Consider the following 22,644-nt stretch of genomic DNA (forward strand, 5'->3'; position numbering starts at 1 on the left):
CATTTAGCTCATTAATTACTAATAAATATATATTTATTACTACTCCATTATTGTATATTAAGGACTTATATTTATAATTACATATGTACTTCTATAAATATAGACTAACATTCTAATATTATTATAATTTTATATATTTTTTATTATCGCATTTAATATCTCGTATGTAATATTTTACTCATTTCAATTACAGTACAAGAAACTTTATTTCGAAAGAATAACAAAAATCGTATTCCTATTTAGATACGTATAATATTTGAATTATAATTTGGATTATAAGTTCACAATAATACATACATACGTACATACATATATATACATATATATATATACATATACATATACACATACATACAAGATATAAGAAATTAAAGTAATTAACACAAATGAACTCATTTTTTTCGTAATCGGTTAACATGATATTGTCAAATAATGAATTTACATGCTATACTGTAACAATTATGAAATTTAAAAAATTTAAGCACTTTCAAGTACATCTCTTATGAAAATACAAAATTAAAAAAGAAATGCATTTCACATCATATCATATTTTCCAATTCCATAACATGTATACATTTCATTAACATATGAGTTTTGTAAATGATTGTATCTCATATCGGCTATAAAATACAAAGGACGAAAAAACTCGTCCTTACAGCAAAAACTGTACACAAATGAAAATAACTTTTCATAACAGGAATAATATTTTATTTCATAAGCACATATACAAACTTTATAATAATGATGATGTTAGATCATGTCCGTAACTCGCACGGGTTATATAGCTAGTTTAAGCTTAATGAACATTTAGGCTTATTGAATTTCTTTTATAAAATCTTATAATTTTGTATATGCAATATTTATTGTTATTATTTTTTTTAAAATATTTGAGCGAGTAAACTGCAACCAACCGTAAATTACATAAGTGAATTTGATTAATTTTAATATACCACCAATTTAATTACGAATGAAAATAAACGTAAATCGCGGTTTGGTTCGGTTATTAGTATTACTCTTTGGCCAAACCAAACCGCACCCGCAAGTGACATGTATGACACTGTAATCCTATGTAACTCTGTCATGTGTTACATCATATTCATGGCCCACCATTTTTCTAGCAGGCCGGTTTTTGTGCTTATTATTATTTAATATAATTTTCCATTATTTTTTAAATAAATAAACATTTAGACAAGACTTTCTATTACACAACTCAAAGCTCGGCCGCCTTTATCTCAGGTTTGATTTTCTTACCCACAAACCATATTGAAAACAGTAATAAATTCTTGTTGTTTTAGTACATAAACATACTTACACTTATCTTTATATGTATATAACCAACTCTACCCATAGAAAAACATTCTTGGTATTTTTGGGTTATTAAATTTTAGCTCTTTTCTTACATGGGTTGTTGATTTAGTGATTTGGGTATTAAAAAGTTTGTATCTTTAGGTTAGATTTATGTTTGTTGATTTGAATATGAAATAATCTTGAAAGTTACTAGCTTTTTTGTGTTTAGTGAAGTTCTTGATCTTGTAAATTTTCTTGTTAGTTTTAGCTTTATTGGAATTTAATTTCTTGAATTATGGTGTTTGGAAGTTTCCTAGAATCTTTGTAAATTGGAAATTGATTGATATTGGGCCATGCTTGTTAAATCATCATGTTTTGTTAGGCATCTTTTGTCTTAGCTAGCTATCAAGACTTTTACTTTACTTGAGCAGTGATTGTGGAAATTGTGCTTGTCTGATTGGAACACTTTTCAATTCCTACATGATCTGAAATTTCGAGAATTTTGTGTCATATGTTTTGTTGATTACAAGTTTAGTGAAGTAGGCAGACAGCATTTTTGGTTTTGGTTGTAAGAATTGTGATCCTTTTCGTCGTGAAAGATGAAGTATGTATATAAGGTATTGTCACCGGGAAGGGCAGTAGTTTTATTGAGCTTGTTGTTGTTGGTTCAGTTGCCAGCAGTAGTACTTTCCTCGAGGCTGATTCAATCAGCTTCATGTGGTACATATAGTGTTAGTCCTGTAAGCAATTCTGGTCATGAATTGTTTTACATTAATGACAAGTTAGTGGACAGGCAGTTATTCTGCAAAACCCTGAAACTCTGTGTGTCAAACCATTGCTTCAGTGGTACAAAACTTGCGAATCGTTACTGCAGGTTGAATATTGCATTAGGTACAAACTATGGTTAACTTGTTTTGTAGTATCTTTCGAATGCTTGTACTGTACTTCTTTGTGTTTTAATATACATAAGTACTATCTTGCAGATGAGCTACCCTCGGAGACTGCAAGAAAACTTTTGCAAAGGGTGATCACGGTAGAAACTACAGAACATCACACAAGTCTGTCGGATGAAGAGAATGATCACAAACCAGTGCTGAGGCCAAAACATTTGGCAATGGCAGTACCAGGAATGTTTGTTCTCTGCTGTGCTTTTCTTTGCCCTTGCTTTCGTGCCAGAAGAAAAGAAGCAGAACATGCTGTGCTTTCTAAGGAACCTGTTTCAAGTGAGTTAAGAAAACCTTGAATCATCTTATTTATATCAAAGAAAGGTCCATCTGTTGAGACTGACATCCCTTAATACATGTGATAGATGTCTGCTTTTCTGAAGAATCACGCTTCGATTGGTTAAAAGGAATGGGTTGTTTCTTTTTTATACAAAAATTAAAATTTTCATTCCCTACTTTATTTACTAAAACTTTACGAATAAAAATGCTCATTCCTCCTACTCAAATCTTGACAAACCTTGTCATAAGAAATATGCTCTCTTTCTCTCTTCACTTTCCCCTCTTTGATCCTTCTTTCCACCTCCAATTTTCTTCAAAAAATTTCCTCCCAACCAGATGAAGTCTTATTGATTCATTATGCGTGACTTCTCTTCATCTTCAATAGTAATTTGTGATTCAGTTTGAATTTATATTATATTTTCTAAATATATCTTTTGCCTGCTTATCACACGCAAATTAAAATTTTATTACTGTTGCAGTGGATTCTCTATCCTCCTTAGAAATGTCTGTTTCGGAGAAAGTTCCTGCCAGTCCAATGCGAGTGCCACCAAGCCCTTCGAGGTTCTCCATGTCTCCGAAACTAAACAGGATTGGATCAGTTCATCTGAGTATGAGTCAGGCTGCTACGGCCACACAGAATTTCTCACCATCACTACGATTAGGTGAAGGAGGTTTTGGGACAGTCTACAAAGGCCGACTCCGAGACGGTCAGGTGGTTGCCATAAAACGTGCAAAGAAGGTAAGCTAATTTTTTTTTCTGACCTACAGTACTAATCTTACTGGAATTTTTTATGCAAACAGTTGTACACCATTGGCTTTTTTGAGGGTCATTTTAAAAAAAAATCAATTATCTTTGGATCATAGAAACATATTATTGATATTCAGTATTCATCGTGAAGTGTTGAAAATTGAATTAACAAGGATAAAGTTTAAAATTTTCTATTATTATATTGAAGGAGTTAAAACAAGGAGGCTGATTTCAGTCACTTCTTTATTGATGCCGAGTCCACGTAAGAAAGGCAGATGTTCGTACATTGTGTTTTAAAGAATCCGTGTCTGATGTTAATAGATTGGTCGTTTACTTGTATATTACAAATACTTTCTAGTTGATGAGAATCCATCTTTGATGTGCACTGATAAGGTTAAATAGGGTTTCCAAAACCTAAGGGATAGATTAGCTTATTAAAAGACAATAGTCAACTCTATAACACTGTTATGATTATTTATGCTCTTTTTAGATCTCTCTCTTTTCGGCATTAGGGTTTTCAAATGTAAGATAATGATGCTTACTCTTGATGAGAATTTCTTCAAATGGTTGCTGCTGGTAACCGAGTAATTGTGATACATTGTTGCTCATATTCTTATCTGCTTTCGGTTTGCAATATTGATGAAGATAGAACTATAGAGAGTAGAGACTGACATTTAATGATTTTTTGGAGACACTTGGAACATCACCTATAATGCAACCATGCTTCAGTCTACCATTTCCTTGAGCATGCTGTATTTAAGTTTGGGACTAACTCTTTATAGTTGCAATTTCTTTGCTTTCCTTGTAGCGCTATATTTACATATATATTATATATTAACAGGAACATTTTGAAGCTATAAAAGTTGAATTTAAAACTGAGGTCGAACTTCTAGCAAAAATTGATCATCGGAATCTAGTGAAGCTGCTTGGTTATGTTGATAAAGGAAATGATTGTCTTATCATCACCGAATTCGTGCCTAATGGTACTTTAAGAGACCACTTGGATGGTAAGGTTGCAAACTTAAAGGGATTTGAGCATACTTTAATCTCAGTTGCAGACTTAATACTCAATTTTTTTGCTGCTTGTCGCAGGTTTGCGAGGAAATCCCCTGGATTTTAATCAGCGACTTGAGATCACCATTGATATTGCTCACGGCTTGACTTATCTTCATCAATATGCAGGTTTTTAAGAATGTTTATATATAAAAGTATTAATTGATATCTGTTTCCTGAGTCATTCTAAGCTTATCTTCTGTATCTTGCAACAGAGAAGAAAATTATCCACCGAGACGTTAAGTCAACCAATATTCTTCTGACAGAGAGCATGCGAGCCAAAGTTGCTGATTTTGGGTTTGCGAGGCTTGGAGATATGGAGTCTGATAAGACCCATGTGTCGACAAAAGTAAAAGGAACAGTTGGTTACCTTGATCCCGAGTATATGAAGACATTTCAACTCACGCCTAAAAGTGATGTATATTCGTTTGGTGTTTTGATATTAGAGATTTTGACAGGCCGTCGTCCTGTGGAGCCAAAAAGAGCACCTGACGAGAGGGTGACTATTAGATGGGTAAGTTCCTTATTGCCACTATCAATAAAGTTTTTTTTTTAAATAAACATATACAAGAGATGTTTATTCCATGAATATAGTACACAAGTACATAAATAGAAGCTTCCAAACCTGTTACTTTAGTTATGTGGACCCATGTAAAAAATAAGGAAGAGAGTTCTAATAGAGAGAAGGCAATGAACTAAAATTTCTATCGTAATTATGTGGATGGTTCGTCTATATGTGAACAGCGACCCAATCCTTTCAGAGGCTTGATATCCCTGGAAATATTCATTATTCCCTGCTAAACTAAATACAATAAGGAATCTAGGTTGTTTTGTCTGATTGGGTTGGCTTCGTAAGTTGTTAACCTTGTGTCAACTCATTTTTCAGTTTTGACTAGGTTGGTTCAGTAGCCAAGGAGAACACTTTTCGGGAACGATGGTCATCAAATGTCCATATGATTGTTTGCTACAAGTTACTTATATCTTTAATATGGAAATTTGGTCTCCGCTAAAACAAGTCGGCTTGCCGGAATAGGGTTGAGCATTCGTTCGATTCGGTGCAAAACCGGGCCGAACCGAATAGACCGAAAACCGAAATGTCATTTTTTCTTGGACCGAACCGCACCAAAATTGTGTTGTAGGCCGGACCGGATGGTTTAAACCGAACGGATTGAATTTAAAAAATAATATATATATATATATATATTAAAAATTAAACCAAAAATTATAATTTAAAATATCATTGAAGTAATAAGATATAGAGAGCTGAGTGTATATATACAAATACAAATTAAATATTATGATTATAATTTTTAAGATATGTGTAAAATGTATATAATACAAAAAATATTGCATTTTTGATTTGGTCTATTCGGTATATTTGGTCCGGACCAAATTATTTTTTTAAAGAACCGGACCAAACCAATATTTTATATCGGTCTATTCGACCGAATTTTTGGAAAATTAGGACCAAACCGAATTAGCACGGTTCGGATCGGTTTTTCGGTTTCGGTTCGGTTTTGCTCAGACCTAGATGGAACTAACTGCGCTGGTTTGGTATGGGCTTAACTATGGTCAAAATTTGATATGCAAAGATTCAGTGTATACTTAAAAGAGGAAATTTTCTGATGGATTGGGCTATTACTCGAATTGAATGAACATCTGGACTTAGTGTTATAGTTCATTACATGTAAAATCTGGTAATACTTGTAAATGTGTGTGCATATGATGGGTGATTACATGTTAGAGTAACCCGTTTCTACCAAAGGCTTAGGCAAAGGGTCCAGCCTTGTATACAAGGCATGGTGAACACAATTTGCGATTATTAGATTGAACTTGATTATACTGACCCAAAAGTCTGAGTAGGTCAAGGGTAAAACCTGTATGCCATCATAAACAAAATTTGGCACAATAGCTCGATTTCAACCTTAATTTTATGACATTTAAAATGCACGATAAATGTTTTGTGATGATTTTATTGTCCTCTCAAGTTCTCACTGAAATCATTATTAATGGTTGCACAGGCTTTTACAAAGTACGAGAGCGGAAACATGAAGGAAATATTGGACCCTTCGATGGGGACAGCAGTGGACAGGGATACATTGAAGAAAATGTTTGATTTGGCATTCCGGTGTGTGGCACCTACACGAGTCGATCGACCGGAAATGAAATCAGTGGGAGAGCAATTGTGGGGGATTAGAATGGACTACCTTAGAAGCAGAAGAATAGGAAATTATTAACTTAAGCAAGATTTGTTAGTAATATTCCGACATCCCATGACTCTTGCTATGTAGAGGGGATATGTTGTGACAGTTAGCTTGGTCTTCTATCTTTTGAGTGTAAAAACGTGTTAAAAGTTAGTAGATATTGGAGATTGCATGTATCAGTTGTGTATTGTTCTGCTATTGCAACTGCAAAGACTGACGCGAGTGGAAATTATCGAGGCTGAAATGAACTTGTTCAAATGTTATTTCTGTAATTGAAAAGGGTTGTCGGTTGTGTGAATATAAAGACTTACGCTATGAAAGCTTCAGATGCTACTGGATTGTACGAGCCATGGGCAAATAACTTTAACCACCTTCATCGCATATCTTGGAAATTCAACTGCAAGGAATTTACGGTAACTTCTCGTTTTGTTGCATACCAATAGGGTGTCTTTCAGTGTGCCTCTGTCCTTTTTCTTGCCCCTTGGCCAGTTAATCAGATATCTCACCTTCATTGGTGGTTCCCTGTTTACTCCTGGAATGTTTAAATTCTAGTTGAAAATGGTTCAACATATGAACTCTTGAATTGTATTTTAAATTTGGTGTATATTTGACGAGTTTTACATACGAAAGTTCTATACTAATTTCTGTTTGAAAATCCTAAGTTGTGTCCAGCATTCAAACTCGTGTGTAGAAAAATCGGAAATTTAAAGAACTATACGATGAAATCTTTTTACAATCTAAGAAATGTGCTTGAAAATTGAGCTTTCATGCTGGCCAGGCGACTCTATATGCATTCCCAAAGTTTACACTCTTCCTGTTGACAGCTTAGAAAGTTGAATTGATATTGATATAAACATCAACATGATCATGAACAATAACAGAGGAATTTCGCTTTTTGAACAATGGAGAACGAGGATGATCACAATGTCAGACCAATATGATGAATTCAAGTTTGCAGAATGAGTAGCTCGTATATCTTGCTAGTTAAACACTATTATCTCAAGAAGGTAAAAAATTTAACTAAAGGACTTGGAAATTATGATAATTAACTCAATATTAACATCTTCATCAACTTACTTGTCCTATATATTATCATCTTTCTATTCTGTATTCTACAAGGAAATTTACAATAGAATCTTCATCTGGCTCTATAAAGTTAATGATGAGAAGCCCTGCTTACAAATTTGATCGCAAGTGAAACCCTGTACGGAGCTGCTCAGGCGGAGGTACCTCTACACCGTTCTACCCATGCATTGGCGAGAAGTTGATTCGTAATCTTTTCCACCTGCTCCTAGACAACATAGGGTGCAGACCCAATATATGTTCGGGCATAAAATCATGCCTCGTCAATATTCCCACTACCGGCCATTTCTGCATTCAAGATATTACAGAGGTTTACATGCAATTTATAGCTAACAAAATACAAAATTACTGAATTGCATGTGAAACGAAACCTAAAGATGAAACAAATATATAGGTTTGAGTAAGAGGGAAAGGAATAGGACAGGGGACAGCTGCTCTACTCACAAATCTCATGAGTTATGACAGACTTGCATTTTGATTAATGCATGGCTCTGTATGCAATAAATTCCTTAAAATATAATGAAGTAAAGAAAAAGTAAGATAAATTTCTTACACCAGATATCTTGGGTATCACCATCAGATGTCTCAGACCAACTTCTCGGAAAAGTATGAGTGCCTTAGCTAGTGACATCGACTCCACCACAGTGTACGGTGAAGCATTAGTGTATGGATGTAAGTCAATATACATATCCATCTCTTCCGCATTCAAGTTTATTTCTTCCATGGTGTCACGCTTGCTAAGACCTTTCTTGGCGAAATCATTTGCTGAGAACTGCTTAAAAGCACTAATATCTGTGCGCACAGGACTGGCCAAAAAAGCTTTTTTCTTTAACAATGTCATAAGATGAGCACGCAGGATCAGACCGAATAAAACAGGGGAATCAGATAACGGACCCTCATCGATAACAGGAAACCCATTATGCCCAGTCGTCTTTAGAACATGTACTATATTACTAACCTTCTCAATACCATTAAAGAGCTGGAGTGGACCAGTGACGACATCTGCAACTGTCAACTGTCTCATGTACGGTTCAGCATGAGTTTCAAGGTATGGAAATCCCTTTAACTTTATAATGAGATCATATATATTTTCATCGAACGTATCAGCTACAGTCTTAGAGATCAGAAGAACAATCATTATCAGCGGCAATAATAGCAGATTATTGGTTAATTCTAAGATGATGACACACAATGAAACAGTCATTCTCATAGATCCACCAAGAAATGAAGCAGAACCTAAGACAGCAAAAAGACCATGGTTTAAATTTGAATGTGAACCAATCAACATTCCAACAAAGCGTCCATACGAAGCGCCAGTCACAATTACGGGAACAAAGAGACCAGCAGGAGCAACAATTCCATAACTAAAGATACTGAGGAAGAAGCAGGTGACGAAAAATAAGAGAATTGATGAATGTTGAAATTCAGAGTCGGTATCTTTACTGAATAGGTTTTTGATTGCATCATCATTTGTGTTGAAAAATAGGCTTGCAAGATCATTGTAATGACCAGGTGGGCACTGAAACTTCTTGTAGTTACCAGATCGACCAATTGTAGGACAAGGTTCTGATGCATCAGCAGGGCATGGCTGGCAAGATGCAAGCCATGGTAATCCAAACAGAAGGCAGGATGTGAGAATGGAGATCGAACAAGCAAGCAGTATCTTATAAGCAGTGCCTTTCCTGCACAAATTTAAATTAGAGTTAGGTTTTAAAATAAGGTAGCCACTATGTTTTTAATAAATTTCTAGAAGCGTACATGGTGACCACAGGGAAAATTTGGAACTTACTCATTAATCAGATTGTAAAACCGGAGTACTTTTTCCAAAATATAATTGTACAAACTTCCCAAAATACCCCCAATGACACCAAGAAGAAGAACAGGAGGGACATCAGAAAGATGATAGGTTATATTAGCAGAGGTCACGTCATACATTATAAGACCCCCAGTTCCGAATAGTCCACATCTGCCGCTCAAACAGATATCAATCAATGCGCGGAGAACAATGGCAACAACAGCTGTTGTGAAGAAAGATCTCCATACAAGTGCACTTCTCCACCTACAAAGCAAACATTTTAAGTTGCCATATAAATCCTAAAAGGTGTACTTTTTACTATTGATCCTAATTACTTTCATCTATAGTCTAACAAAATCTACATTGAATAATAGTTATGGAGCCGCAATCTCCAAATTCCATTTGACAGAGTAGGAAAGAAAAGCCATATTAATTGTTAAGCTAATAAGTACAATAGAAGACTAAGCTACGTAATATTTAAAATTAATTATGTGAAATAAACTAATAGACTGCAATTCTTGTATATTCTTTTTCATGTAATGAAATATGCAGACTGCAGTTTACCACCACAGTCCAATTTCTAGTCAAACACCAGCACTCTCGACAAAGAAACACTTTATCACAAAATTTTCCAAACGTAAGTAAGGGCAAGAAAACTGAATTGGACGTTACTATATTACGTATTAAAACATTTTCCTAAAATAGTATAAACAATGTTGTTGACTTGAGCATAAAGCTTCTTTGAAGTACGGATTAACAATACCAAGATGCCATTTCTTCAAGAGCAAACAGCACACCACCAACCGGGGCACGAAAAGCAGCCGCTATCCCGGCAGCAGATCCACACGTGACAAGATCTCGCCTGTCTCTGTCATTTTTGAAAAAACGTAACCATCCCCATGTTAATTTATACTTCTTAGACCCTCCCTGACCTGTTATCGCAGCAATACACGCCCCAGTATGCACCATTGGTCCCGCCTTTCCAACATGAAGAGATGACGACACAGCAGCAATGCTACCGACTATCTGCACATAATCAAATACCACAAGCTAATAAAAAAAGGAAAGAGACCTTGAGCTAGATAGCATAATACTAATACTAACACTAACAAAGCATAAATAATACACTCAAAACCATCAGTCTCGGCATTAGATAATAACTGCAAATGTTCCTTCTCTCTTCATGACCTGTTATAAGTACTTCAAGATTTTCATAAATCGAAAACATCACCCTTCTACAAACATAACAAAAATGAAGAACACACTCGCCTAGCCTCATTACCTTAACAAGAAGAGTTTTAAAAGAAAAAATAGCGGGAGCATCAACGCCATTCAAGTAAGCCTTAACTTCAGGAATACCAGAACCAGCAGCTTCCGGAGCAATAAAAGCAGTAATCAAACACGCAAACAACGTCAAACCAAAATTGGAAGCAGCAAACACAACAAACGCGGACACAAACCTAAAAATCCCCACAATAATCCACAATTCAATAAAACTCGTAAAATCGAAACAATTACAAATGTGCATAAATAATATCAACAATTAGTCTAAAGGAAGGGTAGTATGTTTACTTCTGAGCTAACATCATATTGGAAGTGACAACGAACTTAACACCAGCGAGATTTTCGACAGCGAGATTGTTACAAAAAGCAATAAGACTAACAGTAAATCCGATCAACAAACAAAGTATCCACTTCATGAAAACATATTGAACAAAATGTAATTTGCCTCTACTTCTCCAGTCTTGTTTAAATAGCTCATTCTCAATTATCCTGTAATATTAAGTTAATAAAATTAATTTAATAAATGATTAAATAGTGATCATTGATAAAAAAAAATGAAACGATGATAGGTTTTGAAGTGTACTCGTAGTCGAGGCTTTCGATAGGGCAGAGATTGGAGCCGACGAGGGCCACTTGTGAGGTGACGTTGGATGGTGATCGGTGGAGGAGTGGGTGTGTCTCGTCGGAGGTTCCGTTCACGGCGGTGAATGACATGGCGAGAGAGAGAATGAGAGAGAGAGAGAGAGAGAGAGAGAGAGAATGAGAGAGAGGTGTTGAGATAGAGACAGAGAGAGATGATGAATAGAGAGAGAGAGAGATGAATCAATTGTTGACGAACATTTTGTATACAGAGAGAGAGAGAGAGGAGTGTGAGTTTAGTGTGAGCGAGGGAGACGAGTTTCAGTCGGGAGAACTTAAACTAGTTGGACTTCTATTGACTTATTAGACTCGTTTAATTAAATAAGTTCGAGTTCGAATTTGTGTTCGAGTTCGGATTTTACGTAAATTCGAACCTTTACACTTGAGTTAAATTCTTGTGCAAGCAGTTCGACTCGAATTACAGATAACTTTTCCTGTGTGACCATTATACGAAGAATTGAGTGAAACTGAATTTGACTTGTAAATTTTCGGCCGGCCCTGCGCCATTGTTCTGTGATTTATGGCTGACGTTGTGACAATAAATGACAACTTCCAAACCTTTTAGCTTCACATACGAAATTTCTCGCTTGCCATACTTATCTACATAAATGAAAATGAAAAAAAATGGAATAAAGGATGACTCATTGCAGTAGTTCAATTGGTTGAGTGAGATCGTAGAGACTGACCTGTACTAAATAAAGGATAACTCACTCGATTAGCTCAATTGGTTGAGTCTGAAACTTTAGGGGCAATCGATTTTAGATTCGTTTTCAACTGAATGTACGAATTTAAGCAAGTGATCATGACGGTCTTAAAAATAATTGAGTTGCATGTAAACTGATCCGCACACTTAATTATATCTTAACTAATAATGGTTGTGACAGGAGTTACATAAAAGCAAATTAAAGAAGTTGATTAGCAATAACAACTCTGCTAATAAAGTGAAGATTTTCATGTGAAGTCTCTTTTATATGCAATTTTTATGATAGATTATGAAAACAAGTGCGAGGGTTCTTTAATTAAAATATTAGTCAAGTTGTAAGAGTTGGTAATGGATACTACCAGGGCCACAAATCCAAGTACTAAGTGACAAAATTTTACAAAGATATCAGCCCACTATAAGGAGACTGAGAGGCGAAAAATACTCATTTTTGGGTGAAATTTATAATATTTATTTTTAAAATATATAACTGAAAATATCATTTCACTTACATATTTTTTAATTTGGTAATATTAATACGCATTTTTAAATCGAGTACGTCATAAAATTATCAAGGATATTTTTTTTCAGTTTGAATATTCCTTTTGAGACTATCAAATGAGTATTATAAAAAAAATTAAGTTTTTTGATAATTATTTATCAAATGCGTATGTAGTGCAAATTATGATATTTAAACAACCCACCGGACGGAGGGAGCGTTATAATAAAACAGTATATACTCGAACTTAATACTGATTTCTCTAGTACAGCTTATATTCATGAACGCACTCTAATAATAATTCTTTTTATGAGTATATTGATATTAATCAATTTTTAATTCCTATGACAAAATAAAGATAAAACGAATAATTTTAGTAGATTAGTTGACCCAGAGGCCAGATCTAGTTGGACTAAAGTATTCTATTTTTAAACTTGTGTTAACTTCATTACTATAAAATCTCCTGACTGTAAGGTTTTTTGATTTGATAAATATTAGTAATCCCAAAAAAAAAATCCAAACATTTTTTAATGTATAAATAGTAACTTATTGTAATTATAGTACGGATCACGTTATGCTCCCAAATTAAAAAATTAGTTATGTTCCATGTCACGTCATATCATTTGAATTTTTTTTTTTTGGGGAATTTAACAATGCTTTTAAGATTTAAGATGGTTGAATTAGTATAAATCTATCATCGGGACAAAAATTAAGGAGGGTTAATCTAAATTAGAATCCCGGCTAATTTGAAAATTTTAGTAATTTTTTTAAAAAAGTTCATGATATTTTTTTGTCAAAATCAGTCAAAAATTTAGGGGGTGTATTCAATTTGAATTTTGAAGGATTTTTATGAATTTTAGAAATCATGGGTATTCAATTTAGATTTTAAATAATTCTTTAAAATCTGAAGGTATTCAACAAGGATTGAAAAAAGTCTTTTAAAATCTTAGTGTATTCAATTTGGATTTTAAAAAATCAATCAAAATTTGGTGGTATCCAATTGGGATTTTAAAAAGTTCATCAAAATCTGATGGTATTTAAAAGTTCATGGATTTTCTTTTATTTAAAAAAGTTGTGGATTTTGATGGATTTACTAGTACATTTTTACTATCTTGAAATCTCTTCAAAATACATGAGATTTTGAGGGATTTCTAAAAAACTACACAAAATCCATAAGACTCTACAAAATTTTGGATCAACTTTATCAAATTTACGAAAAATTAAAATCAACGAAAATCTTTTAAAATTTATAGATTATTAACAATCCTTTAAAATCTGAAATGAATACAACCCCCTTAATCGAATCTCCTTACTAGCATCTACTTAGGGGTAATTTGGTAAATTTGAATTAAATATCTGAATCATTCAAATTTATGAATCATTTGAATGATTAAGATATCTAAATTCAGAAAAGTAAAATTGTTTGATAAATAAATTCACCAAAATCTGAATGATTTCAATTCAATAAATATACCATTTTAAATTTTTTTTTCTCGTAAAATATATTAAAATTTATATAATCAATTTAATAAATATATATAACAACACAAGTAATGTAACTAAAATTATAAAATTATAAAATTAATATTAAAGAAAGCATGATTAAAATTTTTAAGTAACATATTTGAACTACAATATAATAGCAAGATGTATTAAATTTTTTACTCAAATAAAAGCATGTATTTAACATACACATGCTCTTGGATAGTGATCTATAGAGTGCACGTCATTGGGGTGATCGAGAGTATATATATAGATATTGCTGAATAGCACGATTATATATTTGTAAAATAATCATTCATGAAAATATGGTTGGCTTAGTTAAATCAATTTTTATGTCCAAACAAACTAAATGACCGAATTAATAAAAAATGCTCATTCATAGATATTAAGTGGTAAATAAATGGGGCCATTTAGCAAAAAAAAAATAAATAAATAAATAAATGGGGCCTTAGTCCTGATTCCCTCAGAGTGTTTTAATTGAGCTTGTTGATGTGAATACGGAGGTCATTCCAATTAAAATCTATCACATGTTATTATATGTACAAAATTTTGTAAATAATTACGTGCACCAAGCATTTTCCAACTGTAATTTAATATTTGAGAGGAAAAACCATAATCTTAATTTAATGTACTTCAGATTTTAAAACTGTTTCAGACACGTCATGCTACTACAACACTAAAAGCCCAAGACTATTTTGGAAGAATTTGTTGGGCTAAAATTGAGTCTACTTACTAAATGTCAAGTCAGCCCAACAAAATCAAATTCAGCTAGCCCAGCTTAAACAGGCTAAACTTAAGATATATGCTTGTGAGTTGTGACTAAAATTACTTGAAGTTGAAAGTATGAGTAACTAATTAATGTATAATAAATATTTTAATAAAAATAAAATTTATAAATGAAATTTTATTAAAATGTCGAATATGTATATATATAATTAATCAATATTCTGAGATTAATGATTTAGAGATTTTGGAAAGTTAGTACAAATATGAAATGCTAAATACGGGAAAGTCTTGTGGTTAATGATTCTTGTGGTTAATGAAATCGAAATCTTAACATCAGATATTAATATTTGAACTAGAAATTTGGTAATTGAGAATGATAATTTCATTCTCATTAAATGGGTAAATTATTTTATAATTACACCCTCGAATATCACATGAATATCATTTATTTTGTTTGAATATTTCTTATTCTCGTTTCTCATTCCACCTAACGATCCCAACATCCCCTTAAATTTAATACATAATCACAATCCCTTTAGCATGTTGTTAACATTTCCTTAAAAAAAATATTATTATCATTTTTTTTTTAATTTTTCGAATTGTTAAAAACAATTCTATTTTTCAATTCCCAAAAAAACCATATTTATATGGATTGGCTTTAGGCCAGACCCGAACATAACAACGTAGTTTTGGTTTGTCTGATCTAGAAAACCTCAAGATAAAAACTACACTTTTATTGTTGTTTGTTCTGTCCCCAAAATGTTATCGTCAAATTAGGTCAGACAACAGATAAGACCCTCTTCTCATCTTGTACTTTGATTCTTCTCCTTCTTCATCTTCTTACATTTCTTCATATATTATCACTATTAATATTCAAATTTATGATGTAATTAATTTGTGATGAACAAGACTCAAGCTGCTCAAGACTGCATAGCTCATCACTTGGGTTTGGTCAAATACTGTTGTTGAGGTAAAAAGATTAATACTTTTGTGTTAAAGATTTGATTTTGATATGTGGGTTGCTTTTTGTTTTGGGTTTTGATGAGTTTTGTAATGAGTTTGAGCTGTTTGTGTTGAATTCTTGAAGGGTTTGGTTGATTAGAGTAGTATAATTATTGGTTCGAAAATTTTAGGATTGTGTGAACTCACTACTTTTGTGTTAAAGTTTTGATTTTGATATTTGGGTTGCTTTTTGTTTTGGGGTTTGATGAGTTTTGTAATGAGTTTGAGCTGTTTGTGTTGAATTCTTGAAGGGTTTGGTTGATAAGAGTATTATAATTGTTTCAGGTTCGAAAATTTTAGCATTGTGTGAAATCACTACTTTTGTGTTAAAGTTTTGATTTTGTTATGTGGGTTGCTTTTTGTTTTGGGTTTTGATGAGTTCTGTAATGAGTTTGAGCTGTTTGTTTTGAATTCTTGAAGGGGTTGGTTGATTAGAGTAATATAATTGTTGGTTCGAAAATTTTAGCACTGTGTGAAATTATTACTTTTGTGTTAAAGTTTTGATTTTGTTAGGTGGGTTGGTTTGTTGTTTTGGATTTTGATGAGTTTTGTAATGAATTTGAGCTGTTTGTGTTGAATTCTTGAAGGGTTTGGTTGATTAGAGTATTGTTATTGTTTTTGGGTTCAAAAATGTGAAATCACTACTTTTGTGTTAAAGTTTTGATTTTGTTATGTGGGCTGCCTTTTATTTCGGTTTGTGATGAGTTTTGTAATGAATTTGAGCTGTTTGTGTTGAATTTTTAAGGGTTTGGTTGGTTAGAGTATTATAATTGTTTTCGGGTGCGAAAATGTTAGCACTGTGTTTTTAGGATACTGACATCGTAAAATTGAGTTATAGTCACTGTGTTAGCTTTGTTTAAGCTTGATTAGTTATTTTGGTTTGGCTTGCTGACTGTTATTATGTCTTGATTACTCTCTGAGAGCTGGGAATGTGGAATTAAGCGTATAATTTTATTGTACTTTGACTCGATGTTCATGTGACATGGGAAAATAGATTAGATTTAAACTATTTTTGTATGCTATAGGGTCTGATGCATCTTCCGTTTTTTTTTATTTTCCATAGCAAGTTATGCCGTTTTACTTGCAGTTAGTGTTTCAGTGTAGTGGTAAAAAACCTACATCGTGAACATTGGTTATTATTTGTCCTCAATCTGCATATGATTGTTTAATTTAGAAGGAACTCTCAGGTCGAAGTAGGACAACCGGACAATCACAACTAAACAGGCTAAACTTAATATATATACTTGTGACTTAAATTACTTGAAGTTAAAAGTTAAAAAACAATAACTAGTTAATATATTTTAAAATTAAATTTCTTAATGAAAATTTATTAAAATGTTTAATTTAGGGGGCGTCTTGTTCGTAATAAATAAATCCGGAGGTAATCGGAATCTCAATCTCAAGTCTCGGTATTTAAACTAGTAATTTGATGATTAAAAATGAGATTAATTATATTAAATACATACATAATTCCCTACTTACCAATTGAAATACTATGTCATTCCCATTCTAATTTACTATTTTTTTATCCACGTTTATTCCAAATCCAAACGAACCTTAATCTATGTTATAGAAATCAGCTGATTTTTCAAAAATCGCCGATAAATCGCTCAAAAATCTGTCAAAAATATTTATCCAATTTAACCGATTTCCGATAAATCGCCGATAATCATCCGATAAATCGTAAATCGATATCTCAATCGAATAATTTCGATTTCCGAAATCTTTAACACTGTCTTTAATACGGAATCCCAGCCTTTAAGCATGTTGTTAACATTCTTGAAAAACAAAAAAAAAATCTTTATTTTTTTTTATTTTTTTTTAATTGTGAAAAAAATATCAATTTTTCAATTCCCAAAAAATCCATATTTACGCGATTGGCTTGAGGGGAGACCCAAACATAACAACGTATTTTTGGTTTGTCTGATCTAGAAAATCTCAAGATAAAAACTACACTATTATTGTTGTTTGTTCTGTCCCCAAAATGTTATCGTCAAATTAGGTCATACAACAGATAAGACCCTCTTCTCATCTTGTACTTTGATTCTTCTCCTTCTTCATCTTCTTACATTTCTTCATATATTATTAGTTTATTACAATTAATATTCAAATTTATGATGTAATTAATTTGTGATGAACAAGACTCAAGCTGCTCAAGACTGCATAGCTCATCACTTGGGTTTGGTCAAATACTGTTGTTGAGGTAAAAAGATTAATACTTTTGTGTTAAAGATTTGATTTTGATATGTGGGTTGCTTTTTGTTTTGGGTTTTGATGAGTTTTGTAATGAGTTTGAGCTGTTTGTGTTGAATTTTTGAAGGGTTTGGTTGATTAGAGTAGTATAATTGTTGGTTCGAAAATTTTAGCATTGTATGAAATCATTACCTTTGTGTTCAAGTTTTAATTTTGTTAGGTGGGTTGGTTTTTGTTTTGGGTTTTGATTAGTATTGTGATGGATTTGAGCTGTTTGTGTTGAATTCTTGAAGGGTTTGGTTGATTAGAGTATTATAATTGTTTTGGGTTCGTAAATTTTAGAATTGTGTGAAATCACTACTTTTGTGTTAAAGTTTTGATTTTGTTATGTGGGTTGCTTTTTGTTTTGGGTTTTGATTAGTTTTGTAATGAATTTGAGCTGTTTGTGTTGAATTTTTAAAGGGTTTGGTTGGTTAGAGTAGTATAATTGTTGGTTCGAAAATTTTAGCATTGTATAAAATCATTACCTTTGTGTTAAAGTTTTGATTTTGTTAGGTGGGTTGGTTTTTGTTTTGGGTTTTGATTAGTATTGTGATGGTTTTGAGCTGTTTGTGTTGAATTCTTGAAGGGTTTGGTTGATTAGAGTATTATAATTGTTTTGGGTTCGTAAATTTTAGAATTGTGTGAAATCACTACTTTTGTGTTAAAGTTTTGATTTTGTTATGTGGGTTGCTTTTTGTTTTGGTTTTGATTAGTTTTGTAATGAATTTGAGCTGTTTGTGTTGAATTTTTAAAGGGTTTGGTTGGTTAGAGTATTATAATTGTTGGGTGCGAAAATGTTAGCACGATGTATTTTTAGGGTACTCGTAAAATTGAGTTATAGTCACCGTGTTAGTTTTGTTTAAGCTGGACTAGTTATGTTGGTTTGGCTTGCTGACTGTTATTATGTCTTGATTATACTCTGAGAGCTGGGAATGTGGAATTAAGCGTACAATTTTATTGTACTTTGACTCGATGTTCACGTGACATGGGAAAATAGATTAGATTGAGACTATTTTTGTATGCTATAGGGTCTGATGCATCTTCCGTTTTTTAATTTTCCATAGCAAGTTATGCCGTTTTACTTGCAGTTAGTGTTTCAGTGTAGTGGTAAAAAACCCACATCATGAACATCGGTTATTATTTGTCATCGTAATCTGCATATGATTGTTTATTTAGGTGCAAAAATGTTTATTGTTTTCTCATTTTCCCGCATGCTGGAATTTTTGCTATTAGTTTCCTTGACACGTCAATGATAGTTGTTTTTATCAAATTTACTTTTTCAAAATTCATGTGTTAGTGTTTAAGGTTGGTGCCAGCTGAGCATTCAAAATATTCATATGCAGGAAGCATGATGAGTGTTAAGGATTGGATTTTTTCTCAGTTACTGTCCAAGTCATTTGCATCAGCAAGACCATTGTCAGGTGGTACGTATTTTGAGGAGGAATCCTTTCATGAGGAGTTTGGAAATAGAGGTAACTACTTGAACACTACTGCAAATGATTCATCAATAAAAGGACAGTGGACTAATGTAAATTCCGTAAACGTTTAATATTCTCTTTGTATATTTTCTTGATTCTCTTTCTCACCCTACCACTTAAATCTACACATTCAAAGTTCTCTATTCTACACGTCAGAAAAATATGCCATCACTTAAAAAAAACTTTATATATATATAGAACATATTTTGTCAAGAATCGAACCACATATGGTCAAAAGTATGGTATTTATGGAATATTTGAGAAACTGGCAAGATCTTACTTTATAGTTTATACTAGTTTGCCACGTATATAGCTGCCTATTCATGTATATTTTTGAATATTTATGTAAAGCCCTATTACCTAAAAAGGACAACGTTAATGTTTTATTTCAGTTTCTTAGCCTTCCTGGTTATCTCTATCAGGTATCATTGTCATTTTATTTATGTAAGATCTTGTTACAACTGTCCAATTAGGTTCTGCGCAAACTACCAATTTGATGCATGCTCCTGCCGTTGCTGATACTTCTGTTTCTCCTGGTGGTAATCCTGAAAGTCAGAATGATTCCTCTTCACAGCTAAATGTGGTTGAGAATTCTATACATCAGCCCCATCAAGTCAATTTAGATAGAAAACTGGATCCACTGTCAAAGATTGAGAACCTCCAAATTAAGTTCTTGCGTCTTCTCCGACGATTTGGGCAGATGCAAGACAATCTTATGGTGGCAAAGGTCTTGTACCGGATACACCTGGCGACTTTGATATCGGCAGGGGAATCAGATATTAAAAGAGCTAATATTAGGCGTGATACAGCTAGAGCAATAGCTGCAGAACAAGAGACCACTGGTGTTCCTGATTTGGACTTCTCATTTAGGGTGCTTGTCCTAGGGAAAACAGGTGTTGGAAAAAGCTCAACTATAAATTCCATATTTGATGAAAAAAAAGTCATGACTGATGCATTTTATCCTGCTACGGATAGTGTCCAAGAAATTGTGGGTACTATTAATGGAATAAAGGTATCTTTCATCGATACTCCCGGCCTTCTGCCTTCTTCTGCGGGGACAGTTAGGAAAAATAGGAAGATCTTATACAAGGTAAAGAAATTTCTGAGAAAACACCCTGCGGACATGGTTTTATATTTTGAACGCCTTGATTTGATCAATAATGGTTACAGTGATTTTCCTCTACTGAAGCTCATAACTAAAGTCTTTGGTTCTGCAATATGGTTCAACACAATTATTGTCATGACCCATTCATCCTCTGCTCTTCCCGAGGGTGCCAATGGGTATCCTGTCACTTTTGAATCTTATGTGGCCCAGTGCACGAATCTGGTTCAACACTATATCCACCAAGCAGTTGCTGATCCTAAACTTGAAAATCCGGTCCTCCTTGTCGAAAATCATGTTCAATGTAAGACTGATATCAATGGGGAAAAAATTCTTCCTAACGGACAGGTTTGGAGATTCCAATTCTTTCTATTATGCATGTGTACCAAAGTTCTGGCCGATGTTAATACTCTTTTAAAATTTCAAGATAGTATAGAACTAGGGCCACCAAGCAATCAGCGGTCACCTTCTCTTCCCCATCTTCTCTCAGCATTTCTCCGGAATCATATTATGAGCACTGCTGGAGACAAAAATGAAATTGATGAATTAACTATTTCCGATTTAGAGGAAGAGGAATATGATGAGTATGAACAATTACCTCCTATCCGAATCCTGACAAAGTCTCAGTTTGAGAAACTGACAAATAATCAGAAAAAAGACTATCTTGATGAGCTGGATTACAGGGAGACCCTTTTTCTTAAGAAACAATTAAAAGAGGATATTTGCAATAGGGAAAAGAAGCATTCCAAAGGTGAGACTTTGGCTCTTGACGGTTCTGATAATTTGGAAGGGATTCCAGAACCTGTTGCTTTACCAGATATGGCAGTCCCCTTAAGTTTTGACCCAGATTACCCTGTACATAGATATCGATGTGTTGTAACAAGTGAACAGTGGCTTGCAAGACCTGTGCTTGATCCCCATGGATGGGATCATGACGTTGGCTTTGATGGAATCAATCTAGACACGACTGCCGAATTAAGAAAAAATGTTTATGCCTCGGTAAGTGGACAGATGAGCAAGGACAAGCAAGATTTCAATATACAATCCCAGTGTGCTGCAGCTTTTGCACATCCAAGAGGGCCAACTTATGGATTAGGAGTAGATGTGCAGTCTTCTGGTGAAGAAATGATCTACACTGTTCATGGTAACACAAAGCTGCGGACTTCAAAACATAATTGCACTGAATGTGGACTTTCTGCTACATCTTTCGGAAACAAGTACTTTTTTGGAGCCAAACTTGAAGACAGCATTTCAGTTGGCAAGAGACTAAAGGTTGTGATCAATGGTGGCCGAATGGGTGGTCTTGGACAGGTAGCTTATGGCGGGAACTTTGAAACTACTTTTAGGGGGAAGGACTATCCTGTCAGAAATGACAAGGTCAGTCTGGCACTGACAGCCACGTCTTTGAACAATGAAACAATTTTGGGCGGAAATGTACAGTCTGACTTCAGAATAGGCCGAGGAACTAATTTTTCAGTTAATGCTAATATAAATAGCAGGAAAATGGGCCAGCTTTGTATAAAGACTAGTAGTTCTGATCACATGGAAATATCTCTGATCGCCGTTTTTACAATCTTCAGGGCTCTAATGAGAAAAATGGCAATTGGCGACTTTAGCAATGAGAAGCTGGAGATTGGTTGAATTTTCTATTTCTCTGGTGGATTTATGTCTAGTTTTTGAGAAAGTTATCGCTGCTTAGCTCTGAGTCTATAAGCAGTTTTAGGTCAGGGAAAACTAAAGTGGTACAAGTTTTTGGCGAAGGACCCTCAGGTTTGACATTAAATGCTTATCGCCGAGGGGACAGGCTGAAAAAGCAAGGAATCAATTTGTATATTAGTTCCTTTGTATATTAGGCCTGTGAACCAACTCTATATCTTTTTTAGAGGATTCTGGAATAGTTGTTGATTGGGGTTGGGGTCTTGGGGATATATATTGCTTTAAATTATGCGATAGCTGTACACTTGGAGAGAATATCCATATTTGTGATTTTTGTAACAGTTAGAAAGAAATAAAACATTAATGTTAGTAATACAGTGGCTAGTATTTTCTTTTTGCAACTGTTTCTGTACTGTTAAACAAGGTT

The 22,644-nt window shown here is 33.6% G+C and overlaps 3 protein-coding genes across 4 annotated transcripts; 2 read left to right on the plus strand and 1 right to left on the minus strand.

Annotated features, from left to right (window-relative positions):
- Window positions 1-1,108: 1,108 nt before the first annotated feature.
- On the plus strand, window positions 1,109-7,144 carry LOC141708928 (calmodulin-binding receptor-like cytoplasmic kinase 3). Of its 2 annotated transcripts, none has more exons than XM_074512770.1 (7): window positions 1,109-1,236; window positions 2,271-2,510; window positions 2,990-3,249; window positions 4,100-4,265; window positions 4,351-4,440; window positions 4,527-4,825; window positions 6,333-7,144. In XM_074512770.1, exons 2-7 carry the CDS (start codon window positions 2,402-2,404, stop codon window positions 6,546-6,548), a joined length of 1,140 nt encoding a protein of 379 aa, XP_074368871.1. In that variant the 5' UTR covers window positions 1,109-1,236; window positions 2,271-2,401; the 3' UTR covers window positions 6,549-7,144. The 2 variants fall into 2 exon arrangements, with proteins under 2 accessions (XP_074368871.1, XP_074368870.1); XM_074512769.1 differs by lacking the exon at window positions 1,109-1,236 and adding an exon at window positions 1,272-2,178.
- A 392-nt stretch (window positions 7,145-7,536) lies between these two features.
- Window positions 7,537-11,690, minus strand: LOC141708929 (putative chloride channel-like protein CLC-g). The gene is made up of 7 exons (XM_074512771.1): window positions 11,261-11,690; window positions 10,966-11,166; window positions 10,676-10,853; window positions 10,157-10,419; window positions 9,388-9,657; window positions 8,152-9,280; window positions 7,537-7,886 (listed from the first exon to the last, which is right to left on the minus strand). The coding sequence occupies exons 1-7, from the start codon at window positions 11,389-11,391 to the stop codon at window positions 7,758-7,760; spliced, it is 2,301 nt and encodes a 766-aa protein (XP_074368872.1). The 5' UTR covers window positions 11,392-11,690; the 3' UTR covers window positions 7,537-7,757.
- Window positions 11,691-17,668: 5,978 nt separating this feature from the next.
- On the plus strand, window positions 17,669-22,618 carry LOC141708930 (translocase of chloroplast 90, chloroplastic). The gene is made up of 4 exons (XM_074512772.1): window positions 17,669-17,748; window positions 17,889-17,949; window positions 19,325-19,453; window positions 19,933-22,618. The coding sequence occupies exons 3-4, from the start codon at window positions 19,330-19,332 to the stop codon at window positions 22,200-22,202; spliced, it is 2,394 nt and encodes a 797-aa protein (XP_074368873.1). The 5' UTR covers window positions 17,669-17,748; window positions 17,889-17,949; window positions 19,325-19,329; the 3' UTR covers window positions 22,203-22,618.
- Window positions 22,619-22,644: the final 26 nt, after the last annotated feature.

The sequence above is a fragment of the Apium graveolens genome, chromosome 2 (genome assembly GCF_009905375.1).
Source record: "Apium graveolens cultivar Ventura chromosome 2, ASM990537v1, whole genome shotgun sequence".
NCBI lineage: Eukaryota > Viridiplantae > Streptophyta > Magnoliopsida > Apiales > Apiaceae > Apium > Apium graveolens.

Bases quoted from the DNA above. Each gene is read 5' to 3' on its own strand.
- LOC141708928 (XM_074512769.1), top strand. From the start codon at position 1,887: ATGAAGTATGTATATAAGGTATTGTCACCGGGAAGGGCAGTAGTTTTA. The intron at 2,179-2,270 runs GTACAAACTATG...ACTATCTTGCAG, and splicing joins CAGGTTGAATATTGCATTAG to ATGAGCTACCCTCGGAGACT. The intron at 4,441-4,526 runs GTTTTTAAGAAT...ATCTTGCAACAG, and splicing joins TTATCTTCATCAATATGCAG to AGAAGAAAATTATCCACCGA.
- LOC141708930 (XM_074512772.1), top strand. From the start codon at position 19,330: ATGATGAGTGTTAAGGATTGGATTTTTTCTCAGTTACTGTCCAAGTCA. The intron at 19,454-19,932 runs GTAACTACTTGA...CTGTCCAATTAG, and splicing joins TGAGGAGTTTGGAAATAGAG to GTTCTGCGCAAACTACCAAT.
- LOC141708929 (XM_074512771.1), bottom strand. From the start codon at position 11,391: ATGTCATTCACCGCCGTGAACGGAACCTCCGACGAGACACACCCACTC. The intron at 10,420-10,675 runs GTAATGAGGCTA...GATTATGTGCAG, and splicing joins TTAAAACTCTTCTTGTTAAG to ATAGTCGGTAGCATTGCTGC. The intron at 9,281-9,387 runs GTAAGTTCCAAA...AAATTTGTGCAG, and splicing joins TTTTACAATCTGATTAATGA to GAAAGGCACTGCTTATAAGA.